This window comes from Dermacentor silvarum, unplaced genomic scaffold (assembly GCF_013339745.2).
Source record: "Dermacentor silvarum isolate Dsil-2018 unplaced genomic scaffold, BIME_Dsil_1.4 Seq64, whole genome shotgun sequence".
NCBI lineage: Eukaryota > Metazoa > Arthropoda > Arachnida > Ixodida > Ixodidae > Dermacentor > Dermacentor silvarum.
The window spans coordinates 38,218-57,985 of record NW_023606558.1 but is presented as its reverse complement, the minus strand read 5'-3'; the positions used below and the strand labels follow the sequence as shown (position 1 = coordinate 57,985).

The following is a 19,768-nucleotide window of genomic DNA, read 5'->3' as shown; positions in this document are numbered from 1 at the left end:
GCGTTACATAGCTTTTTTTCTATAATGTGTATTTGTGCGACGTAATGCGCACAAAACAAATATAACTCCCTAACGTGTTTAACTGAATCCGCTTGTCGCACGGCTCATCCGAGAGATACCACTCTCTTGGTGGTAAGAGGGGACTCAGGCTGTAGAACTGAATTGTCTCCTACTCTGAGGTCTTGCAAATACTCATATAAGCTCGTCACTGCAGTAAACAATGTTCCGAGGTCACTCGAAGTTTCCAATGTAATTTTTAGTAAAGGTAATATGTATATATATATACTATATATATATATATATACATATGCATACATGGGTAGGGTTCGGAAAGCTGGTCAGGGCCCAGCCCCCCCCCCCCCCCGGAAAAATGAAAACTTTCCACCTATGCTCCTGCTCATAACTTGGCAATGCCTGCTGTGTGTGCTCCAAACGATTTTTATTCTTCCGTGTGCTTAATTCTCATAATCAGGGTCATCTGTGAGTAATCGGCCTTGATAAACATGTACGTACTCTTGCAGGTTCATGAATTCATGAACAGGTTCAGGACAGCGAATCATGAATTCTCTTTCTCTTGTCAGACTACGGAACATTACTTTTATTGTCTTCTGTGTGTTAACCTTTAACCCTACTCTTAAACTTTATCAGCTGAGGTCTTCCATCATTTGCAGCGTTGTTAAACAGGACAATGTCGTCTGCAAACCGGAGGTTGCCGAGATATTCGCCATTGATTTTCACTTCTATTCCTTTCGGAAACAGTCTTGAATACTTCTGAACATGCTGTGAATAGCGTTAGAGAACTAGTGTCTACTTGCTCGACCCCTTTCGCGATTGGTATGTTTTCACTTTTCGTGTGAAGCAGTAGCGCACCCAGGATCTCTGCCAGGGGGGGGTTGACAGTGTGCTTTAGTTTGACAATACCATCTAAACAGCACTAATTTCAATTTCTTCACGGGAAATTGTCAAAAATGTGCTTTTTGCGCAAGTTTGCGAGTGTGCAGACGATTGCGCATCTTACATCTTAGTTGAAGTACTCAAAGGCGCAAGGTAAGAAAAGGGGTTAAACAAAAGGGGGGTGAACTCGGCCTCAGGGGGGGCGAGGGGGTTACAACCCCCGAAAAGTTGCATGAGTTAGCATGAGTAATATGTATACAGTGTCATGGTCTTTACATACATGTGGAATGAGGAGAATTTCAGAGCATTGGCAATCCGTAAAGAAATTTTAGAATGCATGCAACTTGTTGCACGAGGTCTGCATTTCTAAGCATTTGAATTAGTTACAAACTAAAATACTAGTAATGCACTTCTGCGAGTACATGTCAGCATGGGTGTTGACATGTGAACATTTCGCTAGCTTTGTGAAGAGATGGCGATGCAAGTACTACTGCCTGCAGATATTAAAAATATAACAGCTTAGTGTATACTGCAATAACGAAAGCTAAACTGCAGCCAGTATTAGTCGAACCTGGATATAAAGAATTAATGGACATAATGAGGTGAATCTAAAATTTGGTTGGCCACGTTTTATTTCAATAACGTATTCTCCTACCAACAAAACCAAAAATGCGGGACCTAACGCGGCATCGGTTACACAGAGGCAAATTTTTGCCTAAACACTGGCACAGCTCGTGTATTCGCAATTTCTTTTTGCCAACAGTATCAGCGTGTATACTTATAACAAATATTGGATGTAACGAAGGCATTTTTATGTTGGCTGCAACTTTTTTTATAATGATGTGAACATGCTTTGAATCTTGAACTTACTGGCAACACAGGTCTTTGTAATCACAGCAATCTCCAATCCTGTGTTGAGGCCCACTTGCAGGCATAATTGAAAAGCTTATAGTATGCATACTTGGTCACAATATACTACAGTGAAGGCATGCAGTTTGTGGGTGCAACAGTCAGGCATATTGGTGCAAATCAAGAATACTTTTGCTTTATTGAACCATACAGTATGCAATTTAACATCTCTGTCTACAACATACAAGTGCAATAGCAACTCAGGAAAGTTGGGATGCGTGATCGTGGGTACACAAAACTAAAAAAAAAAAGGAAGAAAAGAAAAGGTTTAACAAAATATTCTTTTTCAACAGATTAAGGCCATAGCCATAACATTATTGCAAAATACATTCCACATATGTGAGCGTGTCACCAACCAACTAAATCCTGCAAGGTCCTATTGATCACTTCAAGAGAAGCAGTTGCACTGTGGAACACAATTCTTCACAGGTGAACTTCATGATGTGCACCATTCAATGTGCCCTCATGTTCCCCCTGCTAGCCAGGCAATGTTGCCCTTTGTTGTTTGTCGACACCAAATCTTGGAGTCGCAGCATCAGTATTCGCACTGCCGCTCTGCAAAAAATCTCCTCAGCTCTCTGTCTATATTTGCTCTGTTGACTCCATCATTTGTTGTAAATGCTGAGGGGCTCTTCATCATGCAAGGAGAACACAATTCGGTGCTACCAGTTGATGCTAGGAGCACTGAGCAACCACGTGCTGGATATGTTGGATGAACCTTCTGCTGGAACTGCACCATGCTCCTTTTTTCTTTTCCTCTGCTGATATTTTTTGATGCGAGGAAGAAAATTGTTAGAAACATTTATTACTTATGTGTCAAATATTTCTCTATTAATGTATTTTCTTTTTTGTTGCTTTTCTTTTTTTTTAGTTATTTCAGCTGCTTCTGTTTTATGTGATTTCTGAGTGTAAGATAACAGCTGCTATAGAAGTGCTTTTTCCTTTATAACAATCAGTAGGGACCCTTTAACAAAATTGTTGGGTCCCAAAAGTGTGTAGTTTCTAATTGTATAACTTACTTATGTTAAATAAACTTTCAAACTCATTTTGCATCACAATGAAAGAGATCGGTCATCTCGGTGACAAGCACATAAAGTCACAGGAAGAAAAAAAGAATCTTTACAGGCAAACAAGTACACACATGGTTTCAAGTATTCGACGATTCCTTCAAGCAGCCATTCTGCATCCGAAGGCGCCAGTCTCCCCGGGGAAATAACTTGCAGGCTACTAGATAGCAGTTCCACACTTCCTCCGGGGTAAAGAAAAATGCATTTCAACAATCCTTTTGCAGCTCTTCAGCCTTTCAAACTACACCTACTTACGATGTGCTGTGTGAGGAGCTGGAAGGAACATCATTTTATGCATCTTGGAGTATCTACGCATCTTTTAAAAGACAGATGTTGGTTTCTTATTTTTCCACTTATCTGTTCCGCGAGAAAAATAAGGGCGCACATTGCCACAAAAATTGCCGAAAGGAAGGCGTCTTGCGACGCGCACTGGTGGGTGGGGTAGTTTTATGAAACAGCAAGCGACAAAAAATCGCCCGTCTTCAGCAAGCGCCGTCGTTCAGGCACAAGCTTCTAGTGTCTACCGTATGGTGCTGTCGCGGGAAGAGGGGTCAGCATGGGTTCATGCGGAAGGCTCCCAGCAACAACTGTGGTGCGCAAAATGCTGGAGGGAAGCTGCCGGGTGGCTGTTGATGGTCCCCGTCGTTGCCAGACTGCGGTCAAGTGTCCTAGCCGACCGGACATGCCTCAGAGTCTGCGGTAGGTGCATAGGTGCCGTTTGCAACTTGGGCAGTAGTGGTCCACGTCCTGACACTCAGGGATGCAGCACGGGATCAGGCAGCAACCCAGCCAGCAACTGCACATACACCGAGACAAATGACAACACCCAAGTAAATTTTAATACCACACAAAACCAAACTATTCTAACCTACTGACTTAGTAATCTGAGGGATCAGGGTGCATTGTCTTGAAGAGTATTTCAGCATAGCATTATCGTTGTCGTCTACCAATAATTTGGAAATATTGTATTGCAATCAAACCCCATTAATACATAGTCGACCGGGAATGACCTTTAGGTACGCACCAAACGATGTACGAATTAACCGCCAATGCCAGTTTAGCGGCTACTTACCGGCCGGAAAAGAACTACGTCGCGATGCTCTCAACCACATGCACTCATACAGGCTCTATTTTCGGGTAGGCAGCAAAAAATCGGTAATCTTCACTTGCCGCCGGTGGTCACGCGAACTAACGGCACTCGCAGTCGAGTCCGGCTACCAAAGGCCACGTTGTCTGCTGCTGTAGCGGCGCGGCAGCTTGGTATTGCACATGCGTTCGCTCGTCTGCATGGATTTATTAAGGCGAAAGCCTTATACAATGTCTCATCTTTCCGTCGACCTTCAACATCCTTGAGCGAAAAACCATGTCGTCGAAGTAAAATCGTACGCGATGACGACTCGGTGCAGTAATTCCCTAACAAGAAAGACATACTAACTGAGAAAGCGTACGATCTGAAGTCGCTAATAAAATTGGCAGACTTAGTTGAAATCTACGTAAGGCGAAGTGTTGCGCGAATAGTTGCAGCACAAGACGCCGACGAGCGCAGAGCTGGTGGAGGCCGAGCAGCCCAAGACACGCATTGTCGTTTTCACGGCTGCTGCAAGCTTACGTTTGCATTCTTCGTTACCTTTTTGTGTATCTTGTGTGTTCTTAATTGACACTGAGTTTCTGCGGTCATCAAGTGAGATGTGTTCATGTTTGCTTGTATGCGCATGGCACCATGCTCGTTAATGCGCAGAGAGCCACAACGGCGGCCGGTCTTCGTGTGCTTCCGCCATCATGTCATACTGTCCGTTCGGCGTGAGGAATGCTGGGATGCGTGGCCAGGGTGGCTAAGCGCGGCGGACGAAAAATAGGAACGAAGCTGTTCACGCGCCAGACACGCCGGTTGCGTCGTGTCGTTGGAGTATAGACGCTGGTTGTTCACCATCGTGAAGTTGCAGAGCTCGACACGCGTGTTACTTCGGAGTGTATCTGTGGCTTAAGGGGAGCATTCGCCGTCTCGGTTGACTGCCGAACTTCCAGGCAACCACACTGCAAACGGCATTTCGCCTTGCGCAACTGAACTAGAAGCAATATGGGTATACGTAGATTTCTATGGGAAATTAATGCGAGTCTGAAAAGACCGTATTATATCCGGTCCTGCACTATAAGCGGTTACATTATAAGTGGTCTATACTGTATTAAAATAGTGTATAAACACACTTTGCTATGTTGAGGTTCTAAAGACATCATTCAAGTAATAGACCATAGATAACAAGACCATAGACAATAGACAACAAGTTATGAAAAGTTAAATAATTCGTTATATCGAGAATTTCTGTTACAATGCAGTTCATTATATCAAGGTTTACTGCATCTGAAATATTGTAAAAACCGGTATTGTTATAAGTGGGCTTGAGTGTACTTTGTGCAGTGTTGAAAAGGTTTGGATAAAAGCAACATAATAGTAATTGATTACTTTTTAGTAATTGCTGAATTACTTTCCTGACGCATTGTTGTATAGACTTGTGTAAAGGCTGCACTTTATTTTTTCATAGCTTTTGCGAGGTGCAGCCCTTGCACTACGCTGAACCTTTTCGTCACAATGGCGCCCCTGCAGCCTTGATTTGTGCACACCCCAGATTCCCGAATGTACCAGTGCATCAGACGTCAACGCGCAGCTCTCGCCATCTAGTAGCGGCACGCGGAAATACACAGTGAGCAAAAATTCGCCGATGCACGCGTGTGACGTCGGGGCACCGAAAGCGATTGCTTTTACGTTGAAATTGTTTTCTCAAATTTAGGGCTGCCAAGTTGGGGGTGTGGCCCATACACTAGTGTATTAGGTAACTGGCAACAGTAATTAATTGTATCGTTGAAAGAAGCACAATTGATCTCTCTTTTTCAGTAATGTGCACAAGTCTGGTGCTGCTTTGGGGCGTAAAAGATCATTAGTCAAGCGAAAGTTATCTTAACACTTTCGTGACTGCGCCTATTCCTGTCGACAGAATGTTCTCGATAGTACAAGTTCGAATTTTGGCTCTCCTCCGAGCGCTTTAGACAGCTAGCGCCATTGAGCGGGTTAAAGAGAGACTGTTTTATCAGTTTCGGATTTGTCTTTCTCTTTTTCACCACGCAGGGATTTTTAAAGCACCTGCATAGTCGGGGTGACGAGCGCTCGTCGTTTGGCATCTATGTCGTGCGCGTTCGCTCCACGGAAAAAGGCGAGTTTCGACGGATTCCGACGCATCTGGGCTCGAATTTGCGGATGATCGTAGCAGCATAGACTCAAAAGACGACTTCGATTCGACGGACATCAGTACGGACGACGAAAGTACGGCAAATCACCTCAGTACATCGACAGGTATATGCCGGCGAGTTTTGCTTTCTTCTCGGACCATGTTATCGCTGCCGCACATCGACGTAATTATTTCCGGCGTGTTCTAAAGGTCACAGTTCTTATCTGCAGGTTGTCAACATCATTCGGACTGGACCGTAAGCCGGCGGCCGCGCAGAGAGTGGAGTTTTGTCCACGAAGACGGCCGGGAGTGGACCTTGGAATAGCGCTCCGGAGTGCTGCGTGTACCTGAAGAACTTTTGTAGATACAGAGCTTATATTTGCAGGCTGATTTCATATGGCCCTTTTGTTCAAAATGTATATTTCGATTTTTTAAAATATTTTTTTGTGCAAAGCAGCATTGATGTTTTTATCGATCTTTCTCGTTCTTGTAGCGATTTTTTTGTTTTGATAATTTTTTTCGTACAATTTTTAATAAATATGCTGTTTGAAATTAATACCGTTGGAAAGATAAGTTCTTCTACAATTTGATACCATAATGCTTCAACATGAATCATTTCCTGGGGCAGCAAAAAAAAAAAATAATTACCAGACTACCCGAAAACTGCCAATTTTCCCGCGGTCACGAAAGTGTTAAACGAAGCAGTGCTCACCCAAAGAGGACACAGGCGCCTGACAGCAGCCAGGTGAGCAGGCCTGGACGTGTTGACGTGGCCGTTAGCACGTGTGCCCTACAGTTGGGGCAGGTCAGCTGCACGGGGTAGGGACCCCATTCGGCCACGTTGACCACCATGGTGGGCACAGCCGTGCCCTGTGGGAGCCATGCTGCATAGGGCGCGGGGCCACCAGGAGCACCACCAGGGGGAGCTGACGCTGCAAATCCTGGCGGTGGGGGCTGCATACCTGTCGGAGGGAAGCCAGGGGCTGCGCACAGCAAGCACAATATGAAATTTAAATCCTACTTTCCAGCGCTACGATATTATATCAACACAATGCTTGAAAAACTTTTTGTTTTTGCTTTCAGAACACTTTTTCCCCAAGTAATTGGTGTGTGAACAACCGATAATTTCATCATGCATAAACATCCTTCAATGAAAGCTTGCGTGCCTCTTTCTTGCTCCGCAATGAACTAAAACAATTTAAATTCTGAGACATTAATTGTTATGATCCTTCATTTGAAACATCACCATTCTATATAGCCAGTTGTTTTCTTTACTACTATAGTAATTCACTTAGCACAAATCAGACAGCAAACTTTCCAGTTTATCCTAGAGCTTGATATCTGACCCCATTTGTACAACAGTGTTTCACATTCATATACTTTACTTGCATGTTATGAGCTTGTGAACAGTGGTACCCCAGCATGAACTCTATTTTTTTTTACCAATAAAACGTCTAATTCTGAGATTTTACATCTTTTAGTACAACTGAACAGCCTTTCAAACTGCCCTCTAGAAGCCAGATGTTCAAATAATATTCATGTCAAAACCAAAACTCTTTTTCTCAAATGTTTTTCGTACTGATTAGGGCCTCAACTCTGGAAGCCTTGATGCCCCTAGGTAGCACATGCAAGCATATTGCCCCCATGTCTACGCCAAAGTTAACGTACTATGCGACATCTGCCGTGGTTGAAAGGATGTTCCACATTCGCCGCCAATGCTGCAATTGGCATTGGCTGACAACCAGTCTACTAAACATACACAAATATCCCAAAAAGTAGACAGGGAGTCAGTAACTGCTGTAGCTCAATTGGTAGAGCATAGCACACGCCCTGTGGAGGTTATGGTCTTGGTTCCCTATAATGTGAAGTCGTCTGTTCTTTCCCTTTTATTCCACTTTCCTTCATAAAGAGGTAGCCTCAGCTCAGGGCCAACTCTGACTTCCCTATACATGATAAGAGCGAATGGTCACTATTCGTAAAGTCGAGTATTTTTCAAATCATTTTTGAATAATTTAGATCACCAACTCTGTGATAAATTCCATCCTGGTAGCCATAGCAGACATTAAATATGATAATTTACGTAATGGAGCACACTGTGTCACTAAACTATGTAATGTACCTCCACTCTTAACTGATAGTGCAGTGCTACACTACGTAGTGGAGTCACTCAGGGAGTCGGACTTTTCCGCCTAATCCTATACCAGTCACACTCACCAACGAGTCGCGAGTATGCAAAAGAACTGCTTTTCTCCTAACGCTCCATTTGAGCTTTCAGTAAGCTATGTATGCTTCCTGACATGCAGCGTAAGGACAGATACTCGGTAACATTGTCAATAAACTAAAATGTGAATATTGATGGTGCAAATGGATGCTCATTATGCACGGATTATGAACCTTGGTAACAATGTCAATAAACTCGATGGTGTGAACGGACAATCATTATGCGAGAACTATCCAAAAAACATTCAATATTCGATTTGACTCTGTTTTAAGAATTACAATTTGCACACCCTTAAAATTAGCAGTTAAATTAGTGGAATATGTTAGTTAAACCTGGATATAATGAAATTGACAAATTCCCGAAAAACTTCGTTATAAAGAGGATTTCGTCATATGCAGGTTTGGCACGAAAATTCGAAAAAGAAACACTTAACGTATTTACTCGATTCTAACGTGCCCTCGATTGTAACGCACCCGTTTTCCGTGACCAAAAGAGAGGGAAAAAAATCCTTTACAGTACTGCGCACCTCATGCTTTCATACAGAAATACGACTATCGCTCAAGATTTACTCCCAATACACTAAAGCTGCGATGAACAAAAAAGTCCCAGTTTCACCCGAAAGGCGAAGCATCGATTGCAAAAGCAAATTAGCAAACAGCTATACGAAGTATGTATAGTAGTTTTATTGGCCGTATAAACTTGTAAACATTCACTGTTTAACTAAATTGGTAGACTAATGCCTAAGCACACGTACTACAGCACATTGTCAAAGCTACGGGAGCTAGGCTCGAAGTGCGTAGGAGGCGGCCATATTGAAATGCCAATGACGATATGGTAGTGCAAATTTAGGGTCGTACTCGATTCTAATGCACAGGCAATTTTGGACCCGTTTTATCGGGAGGGGGAAAGGTAACGCCCACGGCGGCAAGATCGCCGGGTCGAGGGATGCAGGCCCGCCTCGCGCACGCACATTTGCGCTCGCCTCGCAGTCGCCGTGAATTCGAGTGTGCCAAGCGCGCCGCCGCCGCTTCGCATTCCGTCGCGGTGGAGAAGGTGCTTCCGGTTGCTGCTTGCGCAAAAATGACAAAATTTGGGGCGAAATCTCTAGGTTGTTGGCGGGGAAAATGCGTTATTTCGAGGGGGTCTCCCGCTTCCACTTCGTTACGTAGAGATCTCAAATACATGTGCTTCTATGGAGTAAAGGTGGGGAATAGAAAAACTTCGTTATATCCAGGAATTCGTTATACGGAGGTTCGTTTCAAGCAGGTTTACCTGTAACACAAAAAGCAGAACACACTGAAGTAGATATGTAATAGGCAACTACTACATAGTTCATGCAGGACAATCACTGTTGGCAGTAAGTTTCGACAGACGAACTAAGGTAGCAAGTTGTGTCAAAGTTGTCTTCACTGAACTTATTTAGCAAGGATGGGTAATGTGTAACTTATGGACTGTCTACCATAATTTGCTCGTGGTGTGGGAAGAACAACTTTGTCCTTGGGGGTGTTTTCCTGAATCCTTGCCACCAAAATAATTATACGTTGAGGTTATACTTTAATTACATTGAAGTACTAGTATCCGTATTTACTCGTGTCAGGCTTTCACCCACTAAAAATTCAGATTAAAGTCTGACCCTTACACAAGGCAGGCTTACGGATACACACTGAAGCCTCGACCAGCGCTCAGACTGCTTATGCAAATAAATGCAACCGTTGGCAGCCAGGCTATGAACAATTAAACATTCGCTGACTCTCCAGGCATATGTCTGTTGTCGCCGTCACCATGATGTTCCGTGTGAAGCCCAAGGGTGATAACAAAGTCGCCATGCGCCGGAAGCTGTATGTACAAGTGAAAGCGTGAGAGAGTGAACCGGCGATGGCGGCTCACTCTCACGCGCGCAAGGGAGAAAAGCAGGGAGGAAGTTCACCGTCTTCCATCACACGCATGACACCGGGGGCAGGGGAGGGAGGGGGGGGGGCGTTCTACTCTGGCGGCTGCTGCGTATGGCACAGCCGCGTGGGCCCTATCTCGAAAGCGATCTGCGATGGGGACAGAGTGCCGCCGAGTGCTGACAGCTTCGTGTGCGCTGTGTTCTCGCCACTTAGTTCGCATTGAAGTGAGAGGCAGCATGAAGGTTAATTTACTCGCTGCTGCTACCGCGCTTCCTCACTCCAGTATTTTGACAGTGAGCTTCCGCGTCATCGAGTGAGATGAGTTCATGTTTGCTTGTGCATGCGCGACACCATGCTTGTTAGTTTAGTTAGTAAGCGAAGGTTTACAAGTTTATCAGCCGATAAAACTACTATCCTTACTTTGTTTAGCTGTCTAGTAATTTGCTATCGCCAATCGATGCTTCGCTTTTCGGGTGAAACTGCCACTTTTTTATTATTACTTCTTTTTTTTTTTGAAGAGAGACTAGTGTAGTAGCTTGCGGGAATCCCCCAGCATGCAAGTATATGCGTGACACTTTGTCAACCCTTTTTTCCCAATTTTCACTCTCCAATGTGGGGGTATGGGCCTTACGTGAGTAAATACGGTAAAAACAGAGCAAATTATTGAATATACCAAAATAAATCTAAAATATTTCTCTTCAATGTCTGCATGTGGCAAATATACACTTATTATAATGAGTATCAGATATAATGGAGGTATTTTTGCGCCGGATGAGGTTCGATGGAACACCTTCGGTGAGTGGAAAAGTAGTGGTGTGAGATCATGCCCTCAAGTTATTTATTAATTGCTAAAGCTGCTCTATTGCTCACATTTCATTTGTACAGAATGATACAGGAGTGTACCTTGTCTGTGAGAAATAAAATATCAACTCTATGCACCGTAAACACAATGACCTGCGATTTAAACACATGACAATCTTAAATGCAGGCACTAGCAGTGTGCAGTGGGTACTCACTGGGTTGGAAGCCTTGCATGGAGGCCTGGTAAGATGGTGGTGGCTCAGCATAGCCGGGGGGCAGGACCTTGGTCGGCTCTGCTGCCATGTCCTGCATTGCACCCACAGCAAAGTCACAGGAGCTCAAGACCACCTTGCACAATTATGGGCACCCTGCTGCATAATGCTCTTAACCTAATTAAGCCTACGTTTATCTTTTCGTGTGCGTGGATTATGAATGGGCTTAAAAATTTATGTACTTTCTTGTGTTAATATAAGTGCCGGTTGTACTTCTGCTTTTGTTATCGGGGGCTGAGAGCATTGTCAAGCTGCCTGATCAGCTACTTTTTAAACTAAGTTTAAAGCCATTTGTATGGTGCCATATGAACATACTTAATGGCATTAAAGTTGAATGCAACTTGTGTTCTCACACGTCATTTGGCTGTTGAATGCGTACTCTTGCTCTCAATGTTAGCCCCCACAATTTACAGCTGCACACACGCAAGAAAGAAAAAAAACGAACATTTCTGAAGTGAACTGAAATATTCAACATAAAATGTGCCTATTAATGTTTTGGCGGGATTCTTTGAATTTTTGCCGCCAAAGAAGTTTCTTTTTTTTTTATCATACTATGATAGGACAATCACAAGCGCATTATGATCATACCCGTCTCCTCTTCTTGTCCCTCGTGTTCTCTGGCACCGTTTGGTGGCAATTAATCTATTGCATCTACAGCAGCTATCATTACAATGTTAACATATGATTAAAAATGCACATGTAGCAGTAACTTCACATATGACACTAAAAACTTAAAATCATGGACAATCAATGGCATTAAGAAGTACTGACATAATATTTTCGACTTCTCATTCTTTGCACTACAGGGTTAAATTTCGAAACCCTAGACAAACTACAGGAAAGCACGCAAAGCACCCAACATAATTTATTATAATAGCTTTTCTACAAAACAGTTTTGGTGTTGTTTCCCAGGAGTGTCGCAGACAGAAAACGGGTCAAGTGAGTGTAGGATGTGGTGACATTTTGGCACACTCTCCAGCTGACACTGTCGTCTGCTATGCCATTACAACAGGCCATGTAACGAGCAGCAGCACAGTGGATGACAGAGCGGGTCGGAGCGAATTCCAAAATGTCACCCAAAGCAGGAAGACAGCGGCATGGATTAGATACCAGATGCAGGGAGCTCATGTTCCCCCTAGTTGAGATCAAGAGAAACAAACCGAATGAATGCCAAGGGAGTGGAAACAACGGAGTTAAAGATGGGAGAGAATTGAATGGTGCAGAGAGATAGGGAAATTTGCAGGCATAGGAGAGAGAGCTAGCTGACACAAAGATGAATAATTAGAGATCACTGGGAAATGTCTTCAACCTGTAGTGGACAGAAATTAGTATGATGGTGATGATTTGGAAGGTTAGGCCTATGCAGAATACCCAGACAAAGCAGGAACAAAAAGGCCGACACAAACGTACCTTTTCGGTCCTTTTGTGTCCGTGTCTTCTACACCTAATCTTTCAAACCCCCGTGAACCCCTACGAACTCGCTCAACTTTGTCATTCTGATGGTAATGTATTATATTTGTAACCGTGTCAACAGCCTCGTATCATGTCTTCAAAGAACTGCAACAACTGCCGTGAAAGCACAAATTGGCACACCAGCATTTGCTAGCACCTGGCGAGCACAGGGCCACAATTATTCAGCAGAATTAACCCTTTAAACGCTGTGCCCCAAGTATAATTGTGTGGTCACCGAAGCACACCCTGGCCGTGCCCGGGAGAATTCGTGAACATGAAACAGCCATAGACTCGTTGCACCATCTACTCAGAAGTTGGCTAAACTAAAATTTTACAGTAGTTTTTGTTTTACAGCAAAGCTTCTAATGTGACTAGAAGCGCTTGAAAGTATTATGTGCTAGTTTTTCACGGTGTCTGTATGATTCAAGTTTACATTTAGAAGGAGTTAGAATGCTAGGGGTGATATGATGGCAAATTTTGAAATGTATGCACTTACTCAGGGCTAAATGCAAATTTCTAAACCAGTCTTTTCCATCTGCTTGGAGGCATCATACGAAAAGGTTTCCAAGTTTCCCCATGACCCTGATAAAGCCAAAGGTGGTAGCAATGCTATATTTGCAGAGAATGGGCACCATGTCATGGGTGATGTGAATCAAAAGTTTGAAGTGTGTAGATAATTTACAGTCTCTGTATAAAATTACCTGTACAAGTGTTCCAGAGCCTTACAAGCATATAATCATGCTTGTAAAGCTCTAGAACACACTTGTAAAGGGATAGGGAAGCCAATGGGAGGGGGGAAATTAAAAATTGAACTCAGATTATGGGATAGTACATGCCAAAACCATGATCTTATTATGAGGCACACTGTAGTGGGGTACTCTAGATTAATGTGAACTCCGCGAGGTTCTCGTCCACCCAATGTGTGAGGCACGAATGTTTTTGTATTCCACCTCCATCAGGACGCGCCGCCGTGGCATGGACTGAATCCACGACAGCTCAGCAGTGCAACGTCATAGCCACTGGGCTACCATGGTGACTGAGAGAGGTAATTAAAGAACTTGAAATGATTCCTGAAGTTAAGAACTTCTTATAAACTCTGATTCAGGGGATTCTATGCTGGTTATGAGGCATCTCTAAAGGTCAATGACAACGACAAAGAGGCCATGTTGTTTGAGGATCACTAATTAACGAATTAAAATAATTAGTTAGCGTGTCTCCGATTAAATTTTCAGATTTAAAATATTGTAAAATGATCAGCAACATATTGCCAATAAATCGGGGGCCAATGACAGCGACGAAGAGGCCATGTTGCCAGAGGAACACTGATTTCTTAATTAAAATAATTAATTCACACGTCTCAGTTGAAATTTTCAAATTTAAGATATTGTAAAACGTTCAGCAACATCAGGCCAATAAACAGCATTTGAATTAAAGCCCATTAATGTGTTACTCAGACAGAAACTGAATTTGTTGCACTCGCGGAAATGCACTCAGCACCCATAGGGTTAAATGCTCTGTAGCCGCATCCTCCATCTTAGTCACGCAGTGTGTTGCTCCCATAAAAGCTTTGCCTGTTGGGCACCAGTAAATGAATACACTCAAGGCTAAAACAGCTGTTTCCTACAGCATTCCAGCACGAATTCATCAAGAAGCAAGGACTGAACAACATGTCGGCCTGGCATTGCCAAAGTAAAACAGCTGCAATATAGGCACACAATATGAGGAAATGACGTATGTGTGATATGTGTTAACCTTTGACATTTTATATATAGCACTCTAGTCCTAAAATCTAAGCATCCTTACAATGTTCTCAAGAGAACGCTAAAAGAAAAAAATTTTTGTGCATGACCACAGGCACCTGCTTTTGTTCTACAACAGAAACTGTCACTGCCTCCGCTGACTTGGTGGCAAGGTCTTTTAAAAGTCTTATTAACGCATTCAACAAAACAATAGGACAATTTATCACGGCATACCGACAGAAACAGGTACAGCAGCTGAGCAACTGCACAAGAGAGTCTACATCAAAAGAAGTCACAAAAAGTTATACAAGGCTGGGTGTCAAAGGAACTTGTATCTTATATGAGGTCCGTCTTGAAATGCAACCGATTTATGCAGTATTCTTTGCAATTTCCACTTATTTGTCTAAAAAACATTTAATTACTAGCAGATAAACTGAAGCCCAAGCTACCCTCCTGAATTTGTAAGCAAACAACAGCGCTGGTACGTCAGTGTGACGTCTTGGATTTCAAAAGTGTAGCTACACGTATTTTGGCAGTTTTGTGCAGTCGTTATCACCATCAGGCTACTTTAGGTCCTCTGGAAGACAAAGACCTCTCCGCATCATTCTCCAATTGCCCCCCCTGTCTTCTTGTGCAGTAGGAGTTCCCAAATTCTGCAGAGTGAGTCTTTGGGTCTTATAGATCACAGTACAATCCTCCTTCACCCACAAAGAAGTATAACTAGTCTCAAGCTCACGCTTTCAAAACTTGCGACACCGCATCACATTTTGGTTTTATGAAAAGCAGAAGGCAATATCGACTTCAGAAATTTCTCCCTGTCACAGTATCAGTGAAATAAATACAAGTAATCAAATTGTGGAATTTTACATGCCAAAACCACAACCTGGTTATGAAGCATGCCACACTGGAGGACAGATTAATTTTGACCACCTGAAGTTGTTCAATGTGCACCTAAATATAAGTACCTACACGAGCATTTTTCTGCATACCGCTTCCACTGGAATGTACCCTTCACAACCAAGATCGAACTTGCGACCACGAGCTCAGCAGTGCAACGTCACTGCCACCGCACAACCACGGTGGGTCAGTGAAATTACCCACCGCGATAGCAGTGTCTGTGGCATTCTGCTGCTGCACACGGTATTGCGAGTTTTGCAGAAACACTCATGCACTTAGTTTTAGCGGCACACTGATGCACCCCAGGTGGTTACCTATTTACCCGATTGTGACACACACTTTCTTTCTGGAAAGATTCCCTAAATATGGCATGGGCATTAGAACTGAGTACGAAATGGACGCTGCAATAGCTGGTATCCAAATCCCACACCCAATCTTGAAGGCCGTGCTTTGCCATAATGTGCGCGCCGGAAGTTTGTCATCATTGGACACAACAGCTACAACTTGCGGACGTAAGGTTGCATCAAACCACTTATTTGCGCACCTTCGTGCTTACAGTATGCGACATACTATTTTAGTTGTGAGCACAAGCAGTGCGGTACGACTGCTGGTTAACAGGTACACCTTCCATGTGAATGAATAATTAAGGCACATTTTGCAACATAAAAAGTATGAGACTGCATTACATCAAATTACACGGTACATTTACAGTCTTTCATATGTGATGCAATATTTTTTTATTGCATCATCTATTAATTGCAAGACACTTAAGTTTTCCACCGTCAGCCTCCCTAAGAAAAACGTTTTGTTTTCAATTCAAACCTTTTTTCCGCTGGACCATCATGCCAGTCTGGTGAATCTCATTCAAATCACTCAGCGTGCCACTTAAGATGATTCAGCACAGACACCAAGGAAAGAGACTTTGCTCCTCGATCCCTTAACAGCAGCCACAGTTGTGCCTACAAGTCTGGCAGGTGACAGTGGTCTGCCTTTTCCCGTCCTTCGGTGCACCCTTTCTCACACATTGTCCTCATTGAAGAGAGATCCAAAAGAATGAAATAAAAAAAGGGGAAGCGCGAGCCAAGAGTCACACAGGTGGATAGAGGAGGAGGGAGGCATGACGGCACTGTGTGAACAGAGTCGCCGCAACAGCTGGCGTTAAGGTGGGTGAGCAAGCTATGCAGGCCAAGCTTCGCCTTGGGGCACCTTATTGTTCAACGACTCCCGCATATAACAAGCCGAGAGGTGCAAAGCAGGTGACGCGAGAGCACGGCCCACGCCTGGCAGTAAAAGCCAGATTAAGTACGCTCGCAGGGGACGCACTTCCTGCAGCAAAACCACCAACCAACGTCGCAATGCGTTGCGCACGGCTGTTCAAGGTACGGCCGCGCCTTGCTCTAAACAAAACCGAACGCGTCGGCTGCTGCTTGTGTAGTCAACCTGCGCCGGAGCGATATATCGCTCGGCGCAACGTAGCTTTAAGGCCGTACTTTATCAACTTCCCGGAAGCTGCGTCAGCACGGCGATTGCCCTCCAGCTAAGCAATCGCAGCAGCACCCAAGCACCATTGGCTTTCCACGTGCACGGAGCCGCGAAGCTGTTAATAATAAATGGTGCCGCGTAAGGGTATGTCCCTTACGGGACAATACGTTTATTCGCAGCCCAAAGCGAACGCACCATTCCTGGAAGGTCGACCTATCCCGGTGAACGAGCTAGCGGCGAAACCTGTTCAGGGCGATGAGCGTCACGCGTAACGCATAGACGTAAACACAACAGGCCACCAAACAGTCATGACTCATCGCGGACCACTCAGTGCGCCACACGTAGACCTGACAGCCAGGTCAGTAGCCGGATCGAAGGAGAAACGTAAGTGGGGCACCTGCTGATGACACGCACTGCAAGTCGTGCGATTCGGCTCGGAGTGACCGGTTGGCACCTACACCAAAGCCACAAAAAAATCAAAGAACGCGCGATTATCCGGCCACCGCTTTGCTACTGGAAATCCGCCTCAGCTTTAACTACAACCGAAAACTTCCTGGATCAGGCGCCGAGAGACAAATCCCTTTCACTAGTCGACGGCTGTTCAGGAAGTATTTCGTCCTTCCCGGACGTTTGACTCAAGTTTCGGAATGACAGAGCGCAACTCTCGATTTTAACAACTAAGTTTTAGAGCAGCCAATTAAAGAAGCCAAGCAAAGCGTGGTTAAAACAAAACTTACCAGGCTAACGTAGCTGAGCTTTCACGCGGCCTTCCGAACTGTCGACAGAGAAAACAAGCGCTTGCTTACTTCACCACCGACTTCACTTGCACACGCACTTCTTGTTGCCATTCATTGCCCCACATGCGAGGCAGGATTGCACGGCGAACAGATTTTCTTCATGTACCGTCAGAGGTCAGGGCAAGTCAGAGCAGGTTAAAACCCAGCGCTTAACTACATTGCAAGCGTTCAAATCCCATTTATTTTCTAATTAAAACAGCAAATACACATTGGTGAGTCAATCCCATTTTTTAATGTTCATTAATTTAATGGCAGCAGCGCGCGAAATTTTGAACAAGCGACGCGCCGCAATATTCTGCTGCGGTCGATTGGAGCTCCACCACAAGTGCATGACGTCTGCACTAAATTATATTGTAGGGGCTATGAGCTCTTTAGAACTATCGGAAGCACTAATTCTTTATAACTTGATAAGAAGAACGGTGAAAAACGGTACTTTTCGGCGTAATAATTGCCGAAATAACGTACTCATGATGATGATGATAAGTGGTTCTTGAGGGAAAGGAAAGGTTGGCGCTATCTTCTGCAGCCCTTGAGGGAGCACGGCTCAGAGGCTGACTGCCAATCGCGAATCCTCCTCTCCCACACATCATACGGGCGCTGAGCCGTGCTCCCTCAAGGGCTGCAGAAGATAGCGCCAACATTTCCCTTTCCACACGTGCCACTTACTACTACTATTACTGTGGTACGCAGGGCGTGATTTTGCATACAATGCAGAGTACTTTCAAAAAGAGAGAGAGATAGACGGGAAGTCTTTTAATGTGAGAAAAGCAGAGCGGTCAGCCGTAGGAGTTTTGTCTCTGGCCTGCTACTTTAGGTAGGAAAAAGAGAGGAGATGAAAGAGAGGGAGTGGGGATGACGATGATAGTGCACAGCGAACTGTGTACACTCATGGAAAAATGCACTGAGAACAATTACAAAGTAGATCAGCTTACGCAAGTAATAACTCGAAAGCACCATCTCCGATCGCTACTTATTCAGTTGCCAAAGATGGTGTAGCCTACTCAGTAAATGCACAAGCTGAAATCGTTGATATGACGAAAGCAGAAACAGAAGAATGTGTTCTAGTTAGCCCTAACTTTTTCGCACTTATACTGTCCACAACTGCACAAGTTTGTCATCAGGAATGCCTTGTTCTTTGAGCTCCACCTAAGGGAGGTCGACAAACCCAATGCACTGAGCGGTGGGACCCCTACGATTCTCTGTTGAGAAAACTTGCAGATCACACAAATGCTCCTGAAACTGGACCACTGCCTGGCGACATGGACCCTCCAGAAGCCAGGCAAGGTATAAACAATACCCACCCCGACCCCCAGGTGACCCCCGGCCAGAAACCAGGAGATACCCTGACCGCCAAGCACGCAGAAACCGGCCAAAGACTGGCAGATTTCCTTCTCCTTCCTTTCTGGGGTTTTACGTGCCAAAACCAGTTCTCATTATGATGCACGCCGTAGTGGAGGGTTCCGGATTAATTTTGACCACCTGGGGTTCTTTAACATGCACTACAACGCAAGCTCATGGGCGTTTTTGCATTTCGCCTCGCCTCCATCGAAATGCGGCCACCGCGGCCGGGATAGATTTCCTTCTCAACTGACCAGTTCAGAACTATCAAATGTCAAGGGGAAATGTAGTGGTCAGTGCCACCTAGGCGCACTGCTGGAGAAGAGAGAGGAGGGCCGGATTTGGGAGGGCAGAAGAAAAAGCATGGTGGTATGTGCATATTTTTGGCAAATAAATTAAGTTAATCTGTTAGCATCGGCGTCAGATATGCTTTTAAGAAGTTGCCCTGAGCAGGCTCCGATGCTACAGTGCAGATGGGGGAGAGGGACGTGCATTATGTGTCTGAGAATGAAGTATAGCATACAGCACCTTTAGTAGAATTGCTGCATTATATTACAGTAGAACTTTGTTGATACGATCCCGCTTCCTACGATTTCCCGGTAGCAACGTTAACGATCGAGAACACAAAAAATCACCCAGTACTTCTTTTTTATCGGCTAATACGTTCTTGGAAAACATTATCTTTTGGCACCAACATTCAGTACATTGCCAAACTGTAATCGTACGATACCTTTTCCGGCCACTAGATCCAGTGTCAACGAGAAAAGGCAAGAGGCACGTGCGATC

At 44.4% G+C, this 19,768-nt stretch overlaps 1 protein-coding gene across 2 annotated transcripts; it reads right to left on the bottom strand.

The window, feature by feature from the left end:
- Nucleotides 1-1,917: 1,917 nt before the first annotated feature.
- LOC119435344 (cell death-inducing p53-target protein 1) lies at nt 1,918-17,731 on the bottom strand. Of its 2 annotated transcripts, none has more exons than XM_037702234.2 (4): nt 17,585-17,731; nt 11,221-11,311; nt 6,804-7,074; nt 1,918-3,666 (listed from the first exon to the last, which is right to left on the bottom strand). In XM_037702234.2, exons 2-4 carry the CDS (start codon nt 11,306-11,308, stop codon nt 3,558-3,560), a joined length of 468 nt encoding a protein of 155 aa, XP_037558162.1. In that variant the 5' UTR covers nt 11,309-11,311; nt 17,585-17,731; the 3' UTR covers nt 1,918-3,557. The 2 variants fall into 2 exon arrangements, with proteins under 2 accessions (XP_037558162.1, XP_037558164.1); XM_037702236.2 differs by lacking the exon at nt 17,585-17,731 and adding an exon at nt 16,188-16,798.
- Nucleotides 17,732-19,768: the final 2,037 nt, after the last annotated feature.